This window comes from Heptranchias perlo, chromosome X, assembly GCF_035084215.1.
Source record: "Heptranchias perlo isolate sHepPer1 chromosome X, sHepPer1.hap1, whole genome shotgun sequence".
Lineage (NCBI taxonomy): Eukaryota > Metazoa > Chordata > Chondrichthyes > Hexanchiformes > Hexanchidae > Heptranchias > Heptranchias perlo.
In genome coordinates, this window is record NC_090370.1 from 16,181,034 (window position 1) to 16,204,379 (window position 23,346).

Sequence of the window (23,346 nt, forward strand, 5' to 3'; positions counted from 1 at the left end):
CATTTATCCCATTAGCCCAGAGGAGACCTTTATCCCATTGGCCCAGAGGAGACCTTTATCCCATTAGCCCAGAGGAGACCTTTATCCCATTAGCCCAGAGGAGACCTTTATCCCATTAGCCCAGAGGAGACCTTTATCCCATTAGCCCAGAGGAGACCTTTATCCCATTAGCCCAGAGGAGACCTTTATCCCATTATCCCAGAGGAGACCTTTATCCCATTAGCCCAGTGGAGACCTTTATCCCATTGGCCCAGAGGAGACCTTTATCCCATTAGCCCAGTGGAGACCTTTATCCCATTAGCCCAGAGGAGACCTTTATCCCATTAGCCCAGAGGAGACCTTTATCCCATTAGCCCAGAGGAGACCTTTATCCCATTAGCCCAGAGGAGACCTTTATCCCATTAGCCCAGAGGAGACCTTTATCCCATTAGCCCAGAGGAGACCTTTATCCCATTATCCCAGAGGAGACCTTTATCCCATTAGCCCAGAGGAGACCTTTATCCCATTAGCCCAGTAGAGACCTTTATCCCATTAGCCCAGAGGAGACCTTTATCCCATTAGCCCAGAGGAGACCTTTATCCCATTAGCCCAGTGGAGACCTTTATCCCATTAGCCCAGAGGAGACCTTTGTCCCATTAGCCCAGAGGAGACCTTTATCCCATTAGCCCAGAGGAGACCTTTATCCCATTAGCCCAGAGGAGACCTTTATCCCATTAGCCCAGAGGAGACCTTTATCCCATTAGCCCAGAGGAGACCTTTATCCCATTAGCCCAGAGGAGACCTTTATCCCATTGGCCCAGAGGAGACCTTTATCCCATTAGCCCAGAGGAGACCTTTATCCCATGAGCCCAGAAGAGACCTTTATCCCATTAGCCCAGAGGAGACCTTTATCCCATGAGCCCAGAAGAGACCTTTATCCCATTAGCCCAGAGGAGACCTTTATCCCATTGGCCCAGAGGAGACCTTTATCCCATTAGCCCAGAGGAGACCTTTATCCCATTGGCCCAGAGGAGACCTTTATCCCATTAGCCCAGAGGAGACCTTTATCCCATTAGCCCAGAGGAGACCTTTATCCCATTGGCCCAGAGGAGACCTTTATCCCATTAGCCCAGAGGAGACCTTTATCCCATTAGCCCAGAGGAGACCTTTATCCCATTGGCCCAGATGAGACCTTTATCCCATTAGCCCAGAGGAGACCTTTATCCCATTAGCCCAGAGGAGACCTTTATCCCATTAGCCCAGAATAGACCTTTATCCCATTAGCCCAGTGGAGACCTTTATCCCATTAGCCCAGAGGAGACCTTTATCCCATTAGCCCAGAGGAGACCTTTATCCCATTAGCCCAGAGGAGACCTTTATCCCATTAGCCCAGAGGAGACCTTTATCCCATTAGCCCAGAGGAGACCTTTATCCCATTAGCCCAGAGGAGACCTTTATCCCATTAGCCCAGTGGAGACCTTTATCCCATTAGCCCAGAGGAGACCTTTATCCCATTAGCCCAGAGGAGACCTTTATCCCATTAGCCCAGAAGAGACCTTTATCCTATTAGCCCAGAGGAGACCTTTATCCCATTAGCCCAGAGGAGACCTTTATCCCATTAGCCAAGTGGAGACCTTTATCCCATTAGCCCAGAGGAGACCTTTATCCCATTAGCCCAGAGGAGACCTTTATCCCATTAGCCCAGAGGAGACCTTTATCCCATTAGCCCAGAGGAGACCTTTATCCCATTAGCCCAGTGGAGACCTTTATCCCATTAGCCCAGAGGAGACCTTTATCCCATTAGCCCAGAGGAGACCTTTATCCCATTAGCCCAGTGGAGACCTTTATCCCATTAGCCCAGAGGAGACCTTTATCCCATTAGCCCAGAGGAGACCTTTATCCCATTAGCCCAGAGGAGACCTTTATCCCATTAGCCCAGAGGAGACCTTTATCCCATTAGCCCAGAGGAGACCTTTATCCCATTGGCCCAGAGGAGACCTTTATCCCATTAGCCCAGAGGAGACCTTTATCCCATTAGCCCAGAGGAGACCTTTATCCCATTATCCCAGAAGGGACCTTTTTCCCATTAGCCCAGAGGAGACCTTTATCCCATTAGCCCAGAGGAGACCTTTATCCCATTAGCCCAGAGGAGACCTTTATCCCATTAGCCCAGAGGAGACCTTTATCCCATTAGCCCAGAGGAGACCTTTATCCCATTAGCCCAGAGGAGACCTTTATCCCATTAGCCCAGTGGAGACCTTTATCCCATTAGCCCAGAGGAGACCTTTATCCCATTAGCCCAGAGGAGACCTTTATCCCATTGGCCCAGAGGAGACCTTTATCCCATTCGCCCAGAGGAGACCTTTATCCCATTAGCCCAGAGGAGACCTTTATCCCATTAGCCCAGTGGAGACCTTTATCCCATTAGCCCAGAGGAGACCTTTATCCCATTAGCCCAGAGGAGACCTTTATCCCATTAGCCCAGTGGAGACCTTTATCCCATTAGCCCAGAGGAGACCTTTATCCCATTAGCCCAGAGGAGACCTTTATCCCATTAGCCCAGAGGAGACCTTTATCCCATTAGCCCAGAGGAGACCTTTATCCCATTAGCCCAGAGGAGACCTTTATCCCATTGGCCCAGAGGAGACCTTTATCCCATTAGCCCAGAGGAGACCTTTATCCCATTAGCCCAGAGGAGACCTTTATCCCATTATCCCAGAAGGGACCTTTTTCCCATTAGCCCAGAGGAGACCTTTATCCCATTAGCCCAGAGGAGACCTTTATCCCATTAGCCCAGAGGAGACCTTTATCCCATTAGCCCAGAGGAGACCTTTATCCCATTAGCCCAGAGGAGACCTTTATCCCATTAGCCCAGAGGAGACCTTTATCCCATTAGCCCAGTGGAGACCTTTATCCCATTAGCCCAGAGGAGACCTTTATCCCATTAGCCCAGAGGAGACCTTTATCCCATTGGCCCAGAGGAGACCTTTATCCCATTCGCCCAGAGGAGACCTTTATCCCATTAGCCCAGAGGAGACCTTTATCCCATTCGCCCAGAGGAGACCTTTATCCTGTTCGGGGGTTTCCTGCACCTGCTTACTGTCCAGTCGGTGCTGCTCTCATGTCCATATGTGGATGTTGGGTGAGAACAGTATGGGGCGCAGCTCTGATGCTGAATGTCTGACACTGGCTTTGTTCTCACATCAGAATGGCCACTTGGATGAGGTCGCAGAAACGTAGGCCCGGATCCTGGTCCAGCATAGAAGGGAGGAAATGAATGACTGAAAACTTTAAAGCTAACCTGCAAGAGGGTGTGAGCATTAGTGCCGTGCTTTGTTCTCATTTGCCTTCTATCACAGGATGCCGATGGCTTGTTCTATTTTTTTTGTCTTTGTGTTTTTGCAGACGGCGTGGAACGTGTACTATTTGGCCGTTACAGGACATGGAATCTCCATCATGTGCTTACTGGTTTCCCTTTGTATATTCTTCTACTTCAAGTAAGTTCACACTTTCAAAGCTTTTCTACCGAAAAACTGAGTTGAACTAAAATATGTGGAGTGCAGACATCCCACTGGCTGGACATCGGCAGATAATCGGTGGCTTTTTACATCTATTTCTATTGTATGTTAAATAAGGTGCCAGGACAATCTGGTGAGGGCACAATGGCAGCGCTCAGTGTGATCCCAGACTCAATCCCTGCTCTGTGCCCAAGTGACCATTCATGAGCACAGATAGTGAAGCAAAGTTCTCCTGACAAGTGACACCATGAGCAGGGCATGATCTGCACCCTGACTGGCAGCCTGCCATCTTCCAGTCAGGTGGTACTCGGGGGCAGAAAGCTCAGAGGCAGGAGGTTCACTTTAATACCACAACACTGAAATTCAAATGAATGGTGATGAAGGCACACATAATTTCCCATGATCCCCATCAGGAAGACAACATGCCTGCACGGATCGTGTTCTGATAGAAAGTCTGCACTTAAAGGGTTGCTTGCTAGTTTTTCACTTGGATTTCTGGAGCCTGCAGGAGAGAAATATCTTTGGTGCGCTTTTTATTTGGGTATTTATTTTGGACTGTTTGTCTCAAGAGTTTAAACTTTGCCATTTCAGTGGATGCAATTTATATTAGCAGCATGGGTAATGGCAATACCCTTATATCTGTTATTTGAACAAAAAGGGGGAACAAAGAGGGGATGCCAGTTCCGCCAGGACCACTCGGCTCCAGACCTCATTACAGTCTTGGTCCAAACATGGACAAAACAGCTGAATTCCACAGGTGAGGTGAGAGTGACTGCCCTGGACATCAAGGCAGCATTTGACCGAGTGTGGCACCAAGGAGCCCGAGTAAAATTGAAGTCAATGGGAATCAGGGGGAAAACTCTCCAGTGGCTGGAGTCATACCTAGCGCAAAGGAAGATGGTAGTGGTTGTTGGAGGCCAATCATCTCAGCCCCAGGACATAGCTGCAGGAGTTCCTCAGGGCAGTGTCCTAGGCCCAACCATCTTCAGCTGCTTCATCAATGACCTTCCCTCCATCATAAGGTCAGAAATGGGGATGTTCGCTGATGATTTCACAGTGTTCAGTTCCATTCGCAACCCCTCAGATAATGAAGCAGTCCGTGCCCGCATGCAGCAAGACCTGGACAACATCCAGGCTTGGGCTCATAAGTGGCAAGTAACATTCACGCCAGATAAGTGCCAGTTGGTGGTTAGACACTCTCCAACAAGAGAGAGTCTAACCACCTCCCCTTGACATTCAACGGCATTACCATCGCCGAATCCCCCACCATCAACATCCTGGGGGTCACCATTGACCAGAAACTTAACTGGACCAGCCACATAAATACTGTGGCGACAAGAGCAGGTCAGAGGCTGGGTATTCTGTGGCGAGTGACTCACCTCCTGACTCCCCAAAGCCTTTCCACCATCTACAAGGCACAAGTCAGGAGTGTGATGGAACACTCTCCACTTGCCTGGATGAGTGCAGCTCCAACAACACTCAAGATGCTCGACACCATCCAGGACAAAGCAGCCCGCTTGATTGGCACCCCATCCACCACCCTAAACATTTACTCCCTCCACCACCAGCTCACCGTGGCTGCAGTATGTACCATCCACAGGATGCACTGCAGCAACTCGCCAAGGCTTCTTCGACAGCACCTCCCAAACCCACGACCTCTACCACCTAGAAGGACAAGGGCAGCAGGCACATGGGAACAACACCACCTGCACGTTCCCCTCCAAGTCACACACCATCCCGACTTGGAAATATATCGCCGTTCCTTCATCGTCGCTGGGTCAAAATCCTGGAACTCCCTTCCTAGCAGCACTGTGGGAGAACCGTCACCACACGGACTGCAGCGGTTCAAGAAGGCGGCTCACCACCACCTTCTCGAGGGCAATTAGGGATGGGCAATAAATGCTGGCCTTGCCAGCAACGCCCACATCCCATGAACGAATAAAAAAAAAGGCAGGTGAGGTCACACTAAAGGAAGACAGCCCCCACTCACCTTTACCCTCAAACCCAGATATACAGGCAGAGGTGCACTTACCTGGACCTGTGGAAGGGAATCTGTTTCTTTGACTGTGATGGACAAGACAGCCTGCGATCCAATTCTGCCACAAGCTGGAATCTGACCTCCATCCAATCTCCATCAGAGACTCCACACTGCCAATAGCTGTCGTCACCACATTACTCAACATTTACATCTCATAGCTTATTCCAAGGTGCCATAGGGAGGGGGTGCACAGAAGGCCTTAGTCACCCACTGATACATTATCGAAATCATACTGAGAGTCCCATTCCTCTCACCCACCGAAACACTTTCTTGGCGTTGCCACACACCCCTCTGTTCTTGCAAACTACCACTCCATTTCCAACCTCCCTTTACTCTCCAAAGTCCTTGTACATGTTGTCGTTTCCCAAATCCCATCTTTCCCACAACTCTATGCTTGAACCTATCCAATCAGGTTTCTGCTCCTGCCACAGTGCTGAAATGGCCCTTCTCAAAGTCACAAATGACATCCAAGTGACACACCATTTGCAGGGATTCAGTTAAATCCCATTCTCCTGCTCACTCCTCGTACCCTTTAATATCCCACCCAGTCTCATCCCACTCTCCCCCTCACTCCCCATACCCTTTAATATCCCACCCAGTCTAATCCCACTCTCCCCCTCATTCCCCATACCCTTTAATATCCCACCCAGTCTCATCCCACTCTCCCCCTCACTCCCCATACCCTTTAATATCCCACCCAGTCTCATCCCACTCTCCCCCTCACTCCCCGTACCCTTTAATATCCCATCCAGTCTAATCCCACTCTCCTGCTCACTCCCCGTACCCTTTAATATCCCACCCAATCTAATCCCACTCTCCTGCTCACTCCCCATACCCTTTAATATCCCACCTAGTCTATTTCCACTCTCCCGCTCACTCCCCATACCCTTTAATATCCCACCCAGTCTAATCCCACTCTCCCGCTCACTCCCCATACCCTTTAATATCCCACGCAGTCTAATCCCACTCTCCTGCTCACTCCCCATACCCTTTAATATCCCACCCAGTCTAATCCCACTCTCCTGCTCACTCCCCATACCCTTTAATATCCCACCCAGTCTACTCTCACTCTCCCCCTCACTCCCCATACCCTTTAATATCCCACCCAGTCGAATCCCACTCTCCTGCTCACTCCCCGTACCCTTTAATATCCCACCCAGTCTAATCCCACTCTCCCCCTCACTCCCCATACCCTTTAATATCCCACCCAGTCTAATCCCACTCTCCCCCTCACTCCCCATACCCTTTAATATCCCACCCAGTCTAATCCCACTCTCCCCCTCACTCCCCATACCCTTTAATATCCCACCCAGTCTAATCCCACTCTCCTGCTCACTCCCCGTACCCTTTAATATCCCACCCAGTCTAATCCCACTCTCCCCCTCACTCCCCGTACCCTTTAATATCCCACCCAGTCTAATCCCACTCTCCTGCTCACTCCCCATACCCTTTAATATCCCACCCAGTCGAATCCCACTCTCCTGCTCACTCCACGTAAGAGCAGAACAGTGGGATTAGACTAAGTGGGATATTAAATTGTATGGGGAGTGAGCAGGAGAGTGGGATTGGACTGGGTGGGATATTAAAATTCTCATCCTTGTTTTCAAATCTCTCCATGGCCTCCCCCCTCCCTATCTCTGTAACCTCCTCCAGCCCTACAACCCTCCGAGATCTCTGCGCTCCTCCAATTCTGGCTTCTTGTGCATCCCCGATTTTAATCGCTCCACCATTGGCGGCCGTGCCTTCAGCTGCCTCAGCTCTAAGCTCTGGAATTCCCTCCCTAAACCTCTCCGTCTCTCTCTCCTCCTTTAAGACGCTCCTTAAAACCTACCTCTTTGACCAAGCTTTTGGTCATCTGTCCTAATATTTCCTTATGAGGCTCGGTGTCAAATTTAGTTTGATAATCGCTCCTGTGAAGCACCTTGGGACGTTTTACTACGTTAAAGGCGCTATATAAATGCAAGTTGTTGTTGTTTTTGTTGTGTCAGCCGTCTCACAGTCAATCTAAAACACACCCCATATTTTGCTTCTTGTCCCCCAGGAATCTGAGCTGCCAGAGGATCTCACTGCACAAAAACCTCTTCATATCATACATCCTCAACTCCATAGTCACCATCATTTGGCTGTCAGCTGTGGCTAACAACAAGGACTTGGTAGCGCGGAACCCTGTAAGTCTTCACTGCTTCAAAAGAAATGTCGGTGCCTTTCACCGGTGAATTTATTTGACCACAAAAGCAATCGCTGTGTTTGGCCCCACCCCATCACACCGCAACGACTGGTCACCCAGTTCCACGCAACAGAGCAGAACCTCGGTACCGACAGCCTGCCTCAACACCGTGCTCAATTTGAGCTAATGCGCTCGTTCAGAAACCCACCTGCTCCTTTATGAGGGTGGTCTCGGCTGCAGCCTGAAATGCTTTCTCGCGAATCCCCAAACTTGCGCTGAAGGCCTGCGCTGAAACGCACTGGTAGTCTCTTCGTCGTGTCCTGTGAGAGAGGTTTAAAGGTTTAACAGTGGGCTGTGTTGCAATGAGTCTTGTTAAAAACCAACTGGCCCGAAAATTCCGATCAGGCCACTGAATCGCCAGAGGTAGAACAGGGCAGGGCCCGACCTCAACACCATCTAAAGTCACAGCACAGCAAATAAATGGGTATTGGTCAAGGCCCTTGTACCATTTGGACACAACTTGGGCGCTTGTTTTGGAGAGGGGGGGATAATATGAACAGGAGCCGGTCGGGCCTGACAGATTGGACTGAGGAGGGGCTGAGAGACCCTGAATTTAAGAATCCCCCCTGTCGCATGCAAAGAGACAAATCAAACAACTGCTGGGCCTGTTTCCTACTGGGACCCACACTAACCCTGCTTGAGCCAGCTGTGCAGGGCATCGGAGTAACTGAGACAGAGCTGGCGAAATTTAGGATACCTGACGCCATCCTGCCACTCCCACCTCCTCCTCTGGCATCAGGATAGGATGGGGTCAGACAGAAGGAGCACCCAAATACTTGGAGGGGAAAAATCTGCAGGGCTATGGGGGAAAGAGCAGGGGAATGGGACTAATTGGACAGCTCTTTCAAAGAGCCGGCACAGGCAGGATGGGCCGAATGGCCTCCTTCTGTGCTTTATAGTTCTATGATTCTATGATTCGAACCTAGTTCTAGCCCAAATTCTTCCCCCTCCTCACACTCAGATTGTGTGATCTACAGGCTATAAAAAGACACGAGCCCCTTCATCAGTGAATCACTCACACGGAAACCTATTTTGGGATATTTTCAAACAGATGCTCATAACGAAATGGGCCATAAATTGGTGGGAGGACACCGAAAGAGATGCAAAATGAGGCTGACACATGGATATGCTGGGGATTCTCTGGGGACTGCGAAGGGTTTGAGAGTTTCTGCGCTGGCCTGACCCGAGCCCCTGTTACTCCGCTGGCTAAGTTTGGAGCCGGTAGAGACCAGCGCAGAAACTCTCAAACCCGTGGGAGTTCCTGCGTCTGCAGTTTCTCAGCAGCTAAGCGGAGCACCAGGTGAAACCCGGCAGAATGGGGACCCTCTTAATGGGCAGGAGGGGGAATCCAGCATCCATCCAACCCAACAAGTAATGCATAGCTCCCTCTACGCCATCCCATCAAACACTCCCAGGGCAGGTACAGCACGGGTTAGATACAGAGTAAAGCTCCCTCTACGCCATCCCATCAAACACTCCCAGGGCAGGTACAGCACGGGTTAGATACAGAGTAAAGCTCCCTCTACACTGTCCCATCAAACACTCCCAGGGCAGGTACAGGGTTAGATACAGAGTAAAGCTCCCTCTACACTGTCCCATCAAACACTCCCAGGGCAGGGACAGGGTTAGATACAGAGTAAAGCTGCCTCTACACTGTCCCATCAAACACTCCCAGGGGCAGGTACAGCACGGGTTAGATACAGAGTAAAGCTCCCTCTACACCATCCCATCAAACACTCCCAGGGCAGGTACAGCACGGGTTAGATACAGAGTAAAGCTCCCTCGACACTGTCCCATCAAACACTCCCAGGGCAGGTACAGCACGGGTTAGATACAGAGTAAAGCTCCCTCTACGCCATCCCATCAAACACTCCCAGGGCAGGTACAGCACGGGTTAGATACAGAGTAAAGCTCCCTCTACGCCATCCCATCAAACACTCCCAGGGCAGGTACAGCACGGGTTAGATACAGAGTAAAGCTCCCTCTACACCATCCCATCAAACACTCCCAGGGCAGGTACAGCACGGGTTAGATACAGAGTAAAGCTCCCTCGACACTGTCCCATCAAACACTCCCAGGGCAGGTACAGCACGGGTTAGATACAGAGTAAAGCTCCCTCTACGCCATCCCATCAAACACTCCCAGGGCAGGTACAGCACGGGTTAGATACAGAGTAAAGCTCCCTCTACGCCATCCCATCAAACACTCCCAGGGCAGGTACAGCACGGGTTAGATACAGAGTAAAGCTCCCTCTACACCATCCCATCAAACACTCCCAGGGCAGGTACAGCATGGGTTAGATACAGAGTAAAGCTCCCTCTACACCATCCCATCAAACACTCCCAGGGCAGGTACAGCACGGGTTAGATACAGAGTAAAGCTCCCTCGACACTGTCCCATCAAACACTCCCAGGGCAGGTACAGCACGGGTTAGATACAGAGTAAAGCTCCCTCTACGCCATCCCATCAAACACTCCCAGGGCAGGTACAGCACGGGTTAGATACAGAGTAAAGCTCCCTCTACGCCATCCCATCAAACACTCCCAGGGCAGGTACAGCACGGGTTAGATACAGAGTAAAGCTCCCTCTACACCATCCCATCAAACACTCCCAGGGCAGGTACAGCACGGGTTAGATACAGAGTAAAGCTCCCTCGACACTGTCCCATCAAACACTCCCAGGGCAGGTACAGCACGGGTTAGATACAGAGTAAAGCTCCCTCTACGCCATCCCATCAAACACTCCCAGGGCAGGTACAGCACGGGTTAGATACAGAGTAAAGCTCCCTCTACGCCATCCCATCAAACACTCCCAGGGCAGGTACAGCACGGGTTAGATACAGAGTAAAGCTCCCTCTACACCATCCCATCAAACACTCCCAGGGCAGGTACAGCACGGGTTAGATACAGAGTAAAGCTCCCTCTACACCATCCCATCAAACACTCCCAGGGCAGGTACAGCACGGGTTAGATACAGAGTAAAGCTCCCTCGACACTGTCCCATCAAACACTCCCAGGGCAGGTACAGCACGGGTTAGATACAGAGTAAAGCTCCCTCTACGCCATCCCATCAAACACTCCCAGGGCAGGTACAGCACGGGTTAGATACAGAGTAAAGCTCCCTCTACACCATCCCATCAAACACTCCCAGGGCAGGTACAGCACGGGTTAGATACAGAGTAAAGCTCCCTCTACACCATCCCATCAAACACTCCCAGGGCAGGTACAGCACGGGTTAGATACAGAGTAAAGCTCCCTCTACACTGTCCCATCAAACACTCCCAGGGCAGGTACAGCACGGGTTAGATACAGAGTAAAGCTCCCTCTACGCCATCCCATCAAACACTCCCAGGGCAGGTACAGCACGGGTTAGATACAGAGTAAAGCTCCCTCTACACCATCCCATCAAACACTCCCAGGGCAGGTACAGCACGGGTTAGATACAGAGTAAAGCTCCCTCTACACTGTCCCATCAAACACTCCCAGGGCAGGTACAGCACGGGTTAGATACAGAGTAAAGCTCCCTCTACGCCATCCCATCAAACACTCCCAGGGCAGGTACAGCACGGGTTAGATACAGAGTAAAGCTCCCTCTACGCCATCCCATCAAACACTCCCAGGGCAGGTACAGCACGGGTTAGATACAGAGTAAAGCTCCCTCTACACCATCCCATCAAACACTCCCAGGGCAGGTACAGCACGGGTTAGATACAGAGTAAAGCTCCCTCCACACTGTCCCATCAAACACTCCCAGGGCAGGTACAGGGTTAGATACAGGGTAAAGCTCCCTCTACACTGTCCCATCAAACACTCCCAGGGCAGGTACAGGGTTAGATACAGGGTAAAGCTCCCTCTACACTGTCCCATCAAACACTCCCAGGGCAGGTACAGCACGGGTTAGATACAGAGTAAAGCTCCCACTACACTGTCCCATCAAACACTCCCAGGGCAGGTACAGGGTTAGATACAGGGTAAAGCTCCCTCTACACTGTCCCATCAAACACTCCCAGGGCAGGTACAGCACAGGTTAGATACAGAGTAAAGCTCCCTCGACACTGTCCCATCAAACACTCCCAGGGCAGGTACAGCACGGGTTAGATACAGAGTAAAGCTCCCTCTACACCATCCCATCAAACACTCCCAGGGCAGGTACAGCACGGGTTAGATACAGAGTAAAGCTCCCTCTACACTGTCCCATCAAACACTCCCAGGGCAGGTACAGCACGGGTTAGATACAGAGTAAAGCTCCCTCTACGCCATCCCATCAAACACTCCCAGGGCAGGTACAGCACGGGTTAGATACAGAGTAAAGCTCCCTCTACGCCATCCCATCAAACACTCCCAGGGCAGGTACAGCACGGGTTAGATACAGAGTAAAGCTCCCTCTACACCATCCCATCAAACACTCCCAGGGCAGGTACAGCACGGGTTAGATACAGAGTAAAGCTCCCTCTACACTGTCCCATCAAACACTCCCAGGGCAGGTACAGCACGGGTTAGATACAGAGTAAAGCTCCCTCCACACTGTCCCATCAAACACTCCCAGGGCAGGTACAGGGTTAGATACAGGGTAAAGCTCCCTCTACACTGTCCCATCAAACACTCCCAGGGCAGGTACAGGGTTAGATACAGGGTAAAGCTCCCTCTACACTGTCCCATCAAACACTCCCAGGGCAGGTACAGCACGGGTTAGATACAGAGTAAAGCTCCCACTACACTGTCCCATCAAACACTCCCAGGGCAGGTACAGGGTTAGATACAGGGTAAAGCTCCCTCTACACTGTCCCATCAAACACTCCCAGGGCAGGTACAGCACAGGTTAGATACAGAGTAAAGCTCCCTCGACACTGTCCCATCAAACACTCCCAGGGCAGGTACAGCACGGGTTAGATACAGAGTAAAGCTCCCTCTCCACTGTCCCATCCAACACTCCCAGGGCAGGTACAGCACAGGTTAGATACAGAGTAAAGCTCCCTCTGCACTGTCCCATCAAACACTCCCAGGGCAGGTACAGGGTGAGATACAGAGTAAAGCTCCCTCTGCACTGTCCCATCAAACACTCCCAGGGCAGGTACAGCACGGGTTAGATACAGAGTAAAGCTCCCTCTACACTGTCGCATCAAACACTCCCAGGACAGGTACAGGGTTAGATACAGAGTAAAGCTCCCTCTGCACTGTCCCATCAAACACTCCCAGGGCAGGTACAGGGTGAGATACAGAGTAAAGCTCCCTTTGCACTGTCCCATCAAACACTCCCAGGGCAGGTACAGCACGGGTTAGATACAGAGTAAAGCTCCCTCTACACTGTCCCATCAAACACTCCCAGGAGAGGTACAGGGTCAGATACAGAGTAAAGCTCCCTCTGCACTGTCCCATCAAACACTCCCAGGGCAGATACAGGGTTAGATACAGAGTAAAGCTCCCTCTACACTGTCCCATCAAACACTCCCAGGACAGGTACAGGGTTAGAAACAGAGTAAAGCTCCCTCCACGCTGTCCCATCAAACACTCCCAGGGCAGGTACAGGGTTAGATACAGAGTAAAGCTCCCTCCACGCTGTCCCATCAAACACTCCCAGGGCAGGTACAGGGTTGGATACAGAGTAAAGCTCCCTCTACACTGTCCCATCAAACACTCCCAGGGCAGCTGCAGGGTTGGATACAGAGTAAAGCTCCCTCTGCACTGTCCCATCAAATACTCCCAGGACAGGTACAGGGTTAGAAACAGAGTAAAGCTCCCTCTACACTGTCCCATCAAACACTCCCAGGGTCAGGTACAGCACGGGGTTAGATACAGAGTAAAGCTCCCTCTACACTGTCCCATCAAACACTCTCAGGACAGGTTAGATAGTGGAGTTCCCCTTTCTCTGAGCTAACAATGTGGCCTCTTTGTTAAGGATTCCCTCTGTGAATTATGTGTAAACTTATTTAGAAAGCACAGGTCAATAATTTTGCTGCAGATCGCACATGGAAAACGTGCCCTCTCTCTCTGAGGGGGATTGCTCATTCAGACCCAAATTACTGGGGTTTTGCTGCTGACTGTGACACACACTGAAGGGTTTCAGGCTGTCCAGAGCCCTGCAGTGGTCGCTGAACTCCACCATTGTCAGTGCACAGTCTGTATATCCCAGCTCGCCGCGTCTTATGTGTCTGTGTGTGTCCTGTCTGCAGGTTGGCTGTAAGGTGTTACTCTTCGTTCACTTGTACTTGATGGGATGCAATTACTTCTGGATGCTGTGTGAGGGGATCTACCTGCACACTCTCATCATCGTGGCTGTGTTTGTGGAGGAGCAGCAATTATTCTGGTACTACATACTTGGATGGGGTAGGTACTGTCAGTGACAGAGTCATTCCCCAAATCCTTTGATAGGTTTGAGGAAAGCTCTTCATACATTAAGATTCAAAAACATGCTCTTGTTTGAAGCCTGCACCCAAATAATCCCATTCTGGGATTCAACTATCAGCTGTGGCTCGCCTCTGGGTTCAAGTCCCACTCCAGACTGACACTCCCAGTGAGGGAGCGCTGCACTGTCGGAGGGTCAGTACTGAGGGAGCGCAGCGCTGTCGGAGGGTCAGTACTGAGAGAGCGCCGCACTGTCGGAGGGTCAGTACTGAGGGAGCGCCGCACTGTCGGAGGGTCAGTACTGAGGGAGCGCAGCGCTGTCGGAGGGTCAGTACTGAGGGAGCGCCGCACTGTCGGAGGGTCAGTACTGAGGGAGCGCAGCGCTGTCGGAGGGTCAGTACTGAGAGAGCGCTGCACTGTCGGAGGGTCAGTACTGAGGGAGCGCCGCACTGTCGGAGGGTCAGTACTGAGGGAGCGATGCACTGTCGGAGGGTCAGTACTGAGGGAGCGCTTCACTGTCAGAGGGTCAGTACTGAGGGAGCGCCGCACTGTCGGAGGGTCAGTACTGAGAGAGCGCCGCACTGTCGGAGGGTCAGTACTGAGGGAGCGCCGCACTGTCGGAGGGTCAGTACTGAGGGAGCGCAGCGCTGTCGGAGGGTCAGTACTGAGGGAGCGCCGCACTGTCGGAGGGTCAGTACTGAGGGAGCGCAGCGCTGTCGGAGGGTCAGTACTGAGAGAGCGCTGCACTGTCGGAGGGTCAGTACTGAGGGAGCGCCGCACTGTCGGAGGGTCAGTACTGAGGGAGCGCTTCACTATCAGAGGGTCAGTACTGAGGGAGCGCCGCACTGTCGGAGGGTCAGTACTGAGGGAGCGCCGCACTGTCGGAGGGTCAGTACTGAGGGAGCGCTGCACTGTCGGAGGGTCAGTACTGAGGGAGCGCCGCACTGTCGGAGGGTCAGTACTGAGGGAGCGCCGCACTGTCGGAGGGTCAGTACTGAGGGAGCGCCGCACTGTCGGAGGGTCAGTACTGAGGGAGCGCTGCACTGTCGGAGGGTCAGTACTGAGGGAGCGCTGCACTGTCGGAGGGTCAGTACTGAGGGAGCGATGCACTGTCGGAGGGTCAGTACTGAGGGAGCGCTGCACTGTCGGAGGGTCAGTACTAAGGGAGCGCCGCACTGTCGGAGGGTCAGTAGTGAGGGAACGCCGCACTGTCGGAGGGTCAGTACTGAGGGAGCGCAGCACTGTCGGAGGGTCAGTACTGAGGGAGCGCCGCACTGTCGGAGGGTCAGTACTGAGGGAGCGCTGCACTGTCGGAGGGTCAGTACTGAGAGAGCGCCGCACTGTCGGAGGGTCAGTACCGAGGGAGCGCCGCACTGTCGGAGGGTCAGTACCGAGGGAGCGCCGCACTGTCGGAGGGTCAGCACTGAGGGAGCGCCGCACTGTCGGAGGGTCAGTACTGAGAGAGCGCTGCACTGTCGGAGGGTCAGTACTGAGGGAGCGCTGCACTGTCGGAGGGTCAGTACTGAGGGAGCGATGCACTGTCGGAGGGTCAGTACTGAGGGAGCGCTGCACTGTCGGAGGGGCAGTACTAAGGGAGCGCCGCACTGTCGGAGGGTCAGTAGTGAGGGAACGCCGCACTGTCGGAGGGTCAGTACTGAGGGAGCGCAGCACTGTCGGAGGGTCAGTACTGAGGGAGCGCCGCACTGTCGGAGGGTCAGTACTGAGGGAGCGCTGCACTGTCGGAGGGTCAGTACTGAGAGAGCGCTGCACTGTTGGAGGGTCAGTACTGAGGGAGCGGCGCACTGTCGGAGGGTCAGTACTGAGGGAGCGCTGCACTGTCGGAGGGTCAGTACTGAGAGAGCGCTGCACTGTTGGAGGGTCAGTACTGAGGGAGCGCAGCGCTGTCGGAGGGTCAGTACTGAGGGAGCGCTGCACTATCGGAGGGGCAGTACTGAGGGAGCGCAGCGCTGTCGGAGGGTCAGTACTGAGGGAGCGCAGCGCTGTCGGAGGGTCAGTACTGAGGGAGCGCTGCACTATCGGAGGGGCAGTACTGAGGGAGTGCAGCGCTGTCGGAGGGTCAGTACTGAGGGAGTGCTGCACAGAGGTGCCGTCTTTCGGATGAGACGTTAAACCGAGGCTCCGTCTGCCCCCTCAGGTGGGCGTAAAAGCTCCCACGATACTGTTCGAAGAAGAGCTGGGGAGTTCTCCCCGGGGTCCTGGGGCCAATATTTATCCCTCAACCAACATCACTAAAACAGATTATCTGATCATTATCGCGTTGCTGTTTGTGGGATCTTGCTGTGCGCAAATTGACTGCTGCTTTTGCAAAAGCGACTAAACTCCAAAAGTAATTCATTGGCTGTGAAGCAGTTTGGGACCTCCTGAAGATCTGAAAGATGTTTAAAAAGGCAAGTCCTGCAGGTGGTTTGGTGCTGTGAGAGGCAGACCGAGCTCGCTTCGGCAAAATGGCAAAAATAAAACATTTCGAAAATCATCTCCCACCTGCAGAAAACTGCGCTCAAAGATCTGCAGACTTTTCTCTGTGGGGGAGTCCTCATCACGTCCGCCCGTGTTGGCTGTTCCTGGCAGCTGCTGTGCCTCTTCCAGGAATTTCCTCAGAACTGCTCCCATTCTGGCACCGTAACCTGGCCGTGTGTGATTTACCCCGAGTGCGAAAGTGCGGCATATCCAAGAAACCCTCGTGTGCAGCACCACTGGCCGACAGGTGGTCTTGAGTAAATGGCGGCAGTGACAAATCGGCAGGCCTGAGGAAACGCAGGGGAAGTCTTTCAAAAGCAGGCAAGCACCAGAGGCAACCTCCATGTGAGCTTCATCGCTGAAAACATTTCTTGCACTGTTCCGGTTCCACTAATAAGGAAATTCACCCCCATTAACTGAGAGTTTCCCCCAGTGTTTCCTGCCAAAATTGCCTCAGGATGGGACTTAAACCTGCCGATGTGACCCCCCCGCTCTGACCCCGTCCTATTTCATTGTTATATTCAGGGCGGTTCTCGGCACTCTCTCCATTGGGTGCTGCCACACTTTAAAGGGGCATGCCACTGAGATAAGAGCAAGGAGCAATGATTTGGAAGGGTGCTTGCAGGAAGCATGCCTGAGGGAGCTGCAGCAAGGCCCAGAGCCTCCCTGTTTTCAGACTCCTCCATTTGTTGGTACAAATAAGGGAAAGAAGGGAGCAGTCATTTGGGAACGAACTGGGGAGGAATGAACCAAAGGAACTCTCCAGGCGGACTGGAAGACTCAGTGTTGGGAGACATTCAATAACCTCACTGGATAGGAGGAGACAGTCATACCATTTTACAGTGCGCTGTTCCCATCTGTGCACTATATTCATCACCATCTACAAGTTACCAGGAATCCACACATGGTGCTGTGTGACCTATCACACCCCTTTCCTTCCAATACATGTCCTCCTTTGCTCACAGCCTCGTGTGAAGGGAAGCAGTGGTGGGCTTTCTATGACAACACACTCGTTTCCTTCCCTTTTTCTCATCCCATTAAGGACTACTATCTCACACCTGAGCACCTTTCTCTACGATGGCAAGTGGGCAGCCTTCACTCTACTTAAAGGAGAAAATAGCCCACAGCCAACACCAGAGCATAGTCGCGGGCAGGAGAGACTCCAGCCTCTCACCCCTTAGGAGGAGATATCCCTTGGAAATTCTGGCTAGGCACATGGGAGAAGCAGTCGGAGATTGGAGTGTGAGAGGGGAGGGACTAGCTACGGGTATCTGTCATCACAGCTTCAAAGGCCAACCAATCCCTCTTCACCAAGTCCATCATTCATTCTCTCTCCCAAGCCCAGAGACACCCACCCAAGGTGGAGGTTACTTGGTGCGACTGAGGGGAGGGCACAGGATGACACAGGGCACATGAGGGGCCAGGAGGAGCTGGGGGGTGGAAGGTGAGATCATTGTTGCTGACTGCAGTGTGGGGATATGGGTGCCCTCCATTAAGGAACCTGAGGATTCAGGTCTTGGGGTACAGCATTTAAAAGGATGCTTGCAGACTATCAGATGTATGTGCAGGGCACTGGGGACAGTCCCAGATTGTGCTGTAGACGCCAGCTCAATTGGAGTGCACGAACTGCCTTGGCAGCATTGTGATGGACGTGTGTCCAGCACTGCAGCCAACTCAGGAGGGCATTGCAGTACGACCTGGAATGCAGCCCACTCCACCCCTCCAATAGAGGTTCAGAGGTGGATGGCTGGTGCTTTTCTCCAAGGACCTTTGGGAACTGAGGTGGCTCTTGTTTCAGGGCAGCTGAGTCCCCAGAAAGACCTGCTGCCAGCTGCGTCCCATCTGACCCTGCAAGGGCTGCCTGTCCCTGGCTACCTTCTGCCGCTTATGCAGGCATCTGAGGGGCTTGGTGGGAGGGCATACACATGTGGCACCATCCTGAGAGACAGCATCATCGTGGGAGCGGACAGTCACCGGGCCAACGGAATTGGGCCTTGGCTCCGATCGGCCACTGAGCAGCGGGAAAACTGCCCCAATGCACCCAATCAGATCGTTAAAGCTCTGAGATACTTGTCTACTTTCCAGCACCAGTCTCTCGGAGACCGGAAGAGATAGTCCTTTCCATTCCAGCACACAAGGGTCGATGGCAGCGGTCCCAGCTTCAATGTTAAAAGGTGTGACACACACTAGGTCCTCTGTTGGTGGGGGGCGCGGAGTGGGCTGTGTTACAGATCATTCTGCAATGCCCTCCTGAGTTGACTGCAGTGCTGGACACACGTTGAGGCAGGGTCTGAGAATCTGGCGGCTGTTCCAGTTCGAGGCCGCACACCCTCCCACTGTCACACCCCAGGGTGCGACTTCTGCCGCTCTTGCAAGAAAGTGATGTTGTCCTTTAACTGGCTGCAGCCTCCCAGAGGCAGTAACCCGATCAGGGGCAGTATTGGCGATCCAAACCAGTCTAACGAAGCTCATTAGAGAACATGGAAAAAAGGGCAGTGGTTAGCGGTGGATTAACATCAACAGGTTGTATTCCCGCTGGACAGGAGGGAGTTCGAGGGCACGACAAACCCCCGTGATGGTGGAAACCACACTGTGTATCTGATGGGGAGACTGACACTGTGTATCTGATGGGGAGACTGACACTGTGTATCTCTGATGGGGAGACTGACACTGTGTATCTCTGATGGGGAGACTGACACTGTGTATCTGATGGGGAGACTGACACTGTGTATCTCTGATGGGGAGACTGACACTGTGTATCTCTGATGGGGAGACTGACACTGTGTATCTGATGGGGAGACTGACACTGTGTATCTGATGGGGAGACTGACACAGTGTATCTGATGGGGAGACTGACACTGTGTATCTCTGATGGGGAGACTGACACTGTGTATCTGATGGGGAGACTGACACTGTGTATCTGATGGGCAGACTGACACTGTGTATCTCTGATGGGGAGACTGACACTGTGTATCTGATGGGGAGACTGACACTGTGTATCTCTGATGGGGAGACTGACACTGTGTATCTGATGGGGAGACTGACACTGTGTATCTGATGGGGAGACTGACACTGTGTATCTCTGATGGGGAGACTGACACTGTGTATCTGATGGGCAGACTGACACTGTGTATCTGATGGGGAGACTGACACTGTATCTGATGGGGAGACTGACACTGTGTATCTCTGATGGGGAGACTGACACTGTGGATCTGATGGGGAGACTGACACTGTGTATCTGATGGGGAGACTGACACTGTGTATCTCTGATGGGGAGACTGACACTGTGTATCTGATGGGGAGACTGACACTGTGTATCTCTGATGGGGAGACTGACACTGTGTATCTGATGGGGAGACTGACACTGTGTATCTCTGATGGGGAGACTGACACTGTGTATCTGATGGGGAGACTGACACTGTGCATCTGATGGGGAGACTGACACTGTGTATCTGATGGGGAGACTGACACTGTGTATCTGATGGGGAGACTGACACTGTGTATCTCTGATGGGGAGACTGACACTGTGTATCTGATGGGGAGACTGACACTGTGTATCTGATGGGGAGACTGACACTGTGTATCTGATGGGGAGACTGACACTGTGTATCTGATGGGGAGACTGACACTGTGTATCTCTGATGGGGAGACTGAGACTGTGTATCTGATGGGGAGACTGACACTGTGTATCTGATGGGGAGACTGACACTGTGTATCTCTGATGGGGAGACTGACACTGTGTATCTCTGATGGGGAGACTGACACTGTGTATCTGATGGGGAGACTGACACTGTGTATCTCTGATGGGGAGACTGACACTGTGTATCTCTGATGGGGAGACTGACACTGTGTATCTGATGGGGAGACTGACACTGTGTATCTGATGGGGAGACTGACACTGTGCATCTGATGGGGAGACTGACACTGTGTATCTCTGATGGGGAGACTGACACTGTGTATCTGATGGGGAGACTGACACTGTGTATCTGATGGGGAGACTGACACTGTGTATCTGATGGGGAGACTGACACTGTGTATCTCTGATGGGGAGACTGACACTGTGTATCTGATTGGGGAGACTGACACTGTGTATCTGATGGGGAGACTGACACTGTGTATCTCTGATGGGGAGACTGACACTGTTTATCTCTGATGGGGAGACTGACACTGTGTATCTGATGGGGAGACTGACACTGTGTATCTGATGGGGAGACTGACACTGTGTATCTCTGATGGGGAGACTGACACTGTGTATCTGATGGGGAGACTGACACTGTGTATCTCTGATGGGGAGACTGACACTGTGTATCTCTGATGGGGAGACTGACACTGTGTATCTGATGGGGAGACTGACACTGTGTATCTGATGGGGAGACTGACACTGTGTATCTCTGATGGGGAGACTGACACTGCGTATCTGATGGGGAGACTGACACTGTGGATCTGATGGGGAGACTGACACTGTGTATCTCTGATGGGGAGACTGACACTGTGTATCTGATGGGGAGACTGACACTGTGTATCTGATGGGGAGACTGACACTGTGTATCTCTGATGGGGAGACTGACACTGTGTATCTGATGGGGAGACTGACACTGTGTATCTGATGGGGAGACTGACACTGTGTATCTGATGGGGAGACTGACACTGTGAATCTCTGATGGGGAGACTGACACTGTGTATCTCTGATGGGGAGACTGACACTGTGTATCTCTGATGGGGAGACTGACACTGTGTATCTGATGGGGAGACTGACACTGTGTATCTCTGATGGGGAGACTGACACTGTGTATCTGATGGGGAGACTGACACTGTGTATCTGATGGGGAGACTGACACTGTGTATCTCTGATGGGGAGACTGACACTGTGTATCTGATGGGGAGACTGACACTGTGTATCTCTGATGGGGAGACTGTCACTGTGTATCTGATGGGGAGACTGACACTGTGTATCTCTGATGGGGAGACTGACACTGTGTATCTGATGGGGAGACTGACACTGTGCATCTGATGGGGAGACTGACACTGTGTATCTGATGGGGAGACTGACACTGTGTATCTGATGGGGAGACTGACACTGTGTATCTCTGATGGGGAGACTGACACTGTGTATCTGATGGGGAGATTGACACTGTGTATCTGATGGGGAGACTGAGACTGTGTATCTGATGGGGAGACGGACACTGTGTATCTGCTGGGGAGACTGACACTGTGTATCTGATGGGGAGACTGACACTGTGTATCTCTGATGGGGAGACTGACACTGTGTATCTGATGGGGAGACTGACACTGTGTATCTCTGATGGGGAGACTGACACTGTGTATTTGATGGGGAGACTGACACTGTGTATCTCTGATGGGGAGACTGACACTGTTTATCTCTGATGGGGAGACTGACACTGTGTATCTGATGGGGAGACTGACACTGTGTATCTGATGGGGAGACTGACACTGCGTATCTGATGGGGAGACTGACACTGTGTATCTGATGGGGAGACTGACACTGTGTATCTCTGATGGGGAGACTGACACTGTGTATCTCTGATGGGGTGACTGACACTGTGTATCTCTGATGGGGAGACTGACACTGTGTATCTGATGGGGAGACTGACACTGTGTATCTCTGATGGGGAGACTGACACTGTGTATCTGATGGGGAGACTGACACTGTGTATTTGATGGGGAGACTGACACTGTGTATCTCTGATGGGGAGACTGACACTGTGTATCTCTGATGGGGAGACTGACACTGTGTATCTGATGGGGAGACTGACACCGTGTATCTGATGGGGAGACTGACACTGTGTATCTGATGGGGAGACTGACACTGTGTATCTGATGGGGAGACTGACACTGTGTATCTCTGATGGGGAGACTGACACTGTGTATCTGATGGGGAGACTGACACTGTGTATCTGATTGGGGAGACTGACACTGTGTATCTGATGGGCAGACTGACACTGTGTATCTCTGATGGGGAGACTGACACTGTGTATCTGATGGGGAGACTGACACTGTGTATCTGATGGGGAGACTGACACTGTGTATCTCTGATAGGGAGACTGACACGGTGTATCTCTGATGGGGAGACTGACACTGTGTATCTGATGGGGAGACTGACACTGTGTATCTCTGATGGGGAGACTGACACTGTGTATCTGATGGGGAGACTGACACTGTATCTCTGATGGGGAGACTGACACTGTTTATCTCTGATGGGGAGACTGACACTGTGTATCTGATGGGGAGACTGACACTGTGTATCTCTGATGGGGAGACTGACACTGTGTATCTCTGATGGGGAGACTGACACTGTGTATCTCTGATGGGGAGACTGACACTGTCTCTCTGATGGGGAGACTGACACTGTGTATCTGATGGGGAGACTGACACTGTGTATCTGATGGGGAGACTGACACTGTGTATCTCTGATGGGGAGACTGACACTGTGTCTCTGATGGGGAGACTGACACTGTGTATCTCTGATTGGGGAGACTGACACTGTGTATCTGATGGGGAGACTGACACTGTGTATCTGATGGGGAGACTGACACTGTGTATCTCTGATGGGGAGACTGACACTGTGTATCTGATGGGGAGACTGACACTGTGTCTCTGATGGGGAGACTGACACTGTGTATCTCTGATGGGGAGACTGACACTGTGTATCTGATGGGGAGACTGACACTGTGTATCTGATGGGGAGACTGACACTGTGTATCTGATGGGGAGACTGACACTGTGTATCTCTGATGGGGAGACTGA

At 52.1% G+C, this 23,346-nt stretch overlaps 1 protein-coding gene across 4 annotated transcripts in view; it reads left to right on the plus strand.

The window, feature by feature from the left end:
* LOC137307312 (calcitonin gene-related peptide type 1 receptor-like) overlaps positions 1-23,346 on the plus strand; it is a 222,752-nt gene that overhangs the window by 152,622 nt on the left and 46,784 nt on the right. For all 4 annotated transcript variants that reach the window (XM_067976778.1, XM_067976781.1, XM_067976779.1 and 1 more), the window contains 3 exons: positions 3,385-3,476; positions 7,577-7,703; positions 13,932-14,085. In XM_067976778.1, coding sequence (XP_067832879.1) covers positions 3,385-3,476; positions 7,577-7,703; positions 13,932-14,085 — 373 coding nt within the window. The remainder of the gene's footprint in view (positions 1-3,384; positions 3,477-7,576; positions 7,704-13,931; positions 14,086-23,346) is intronic.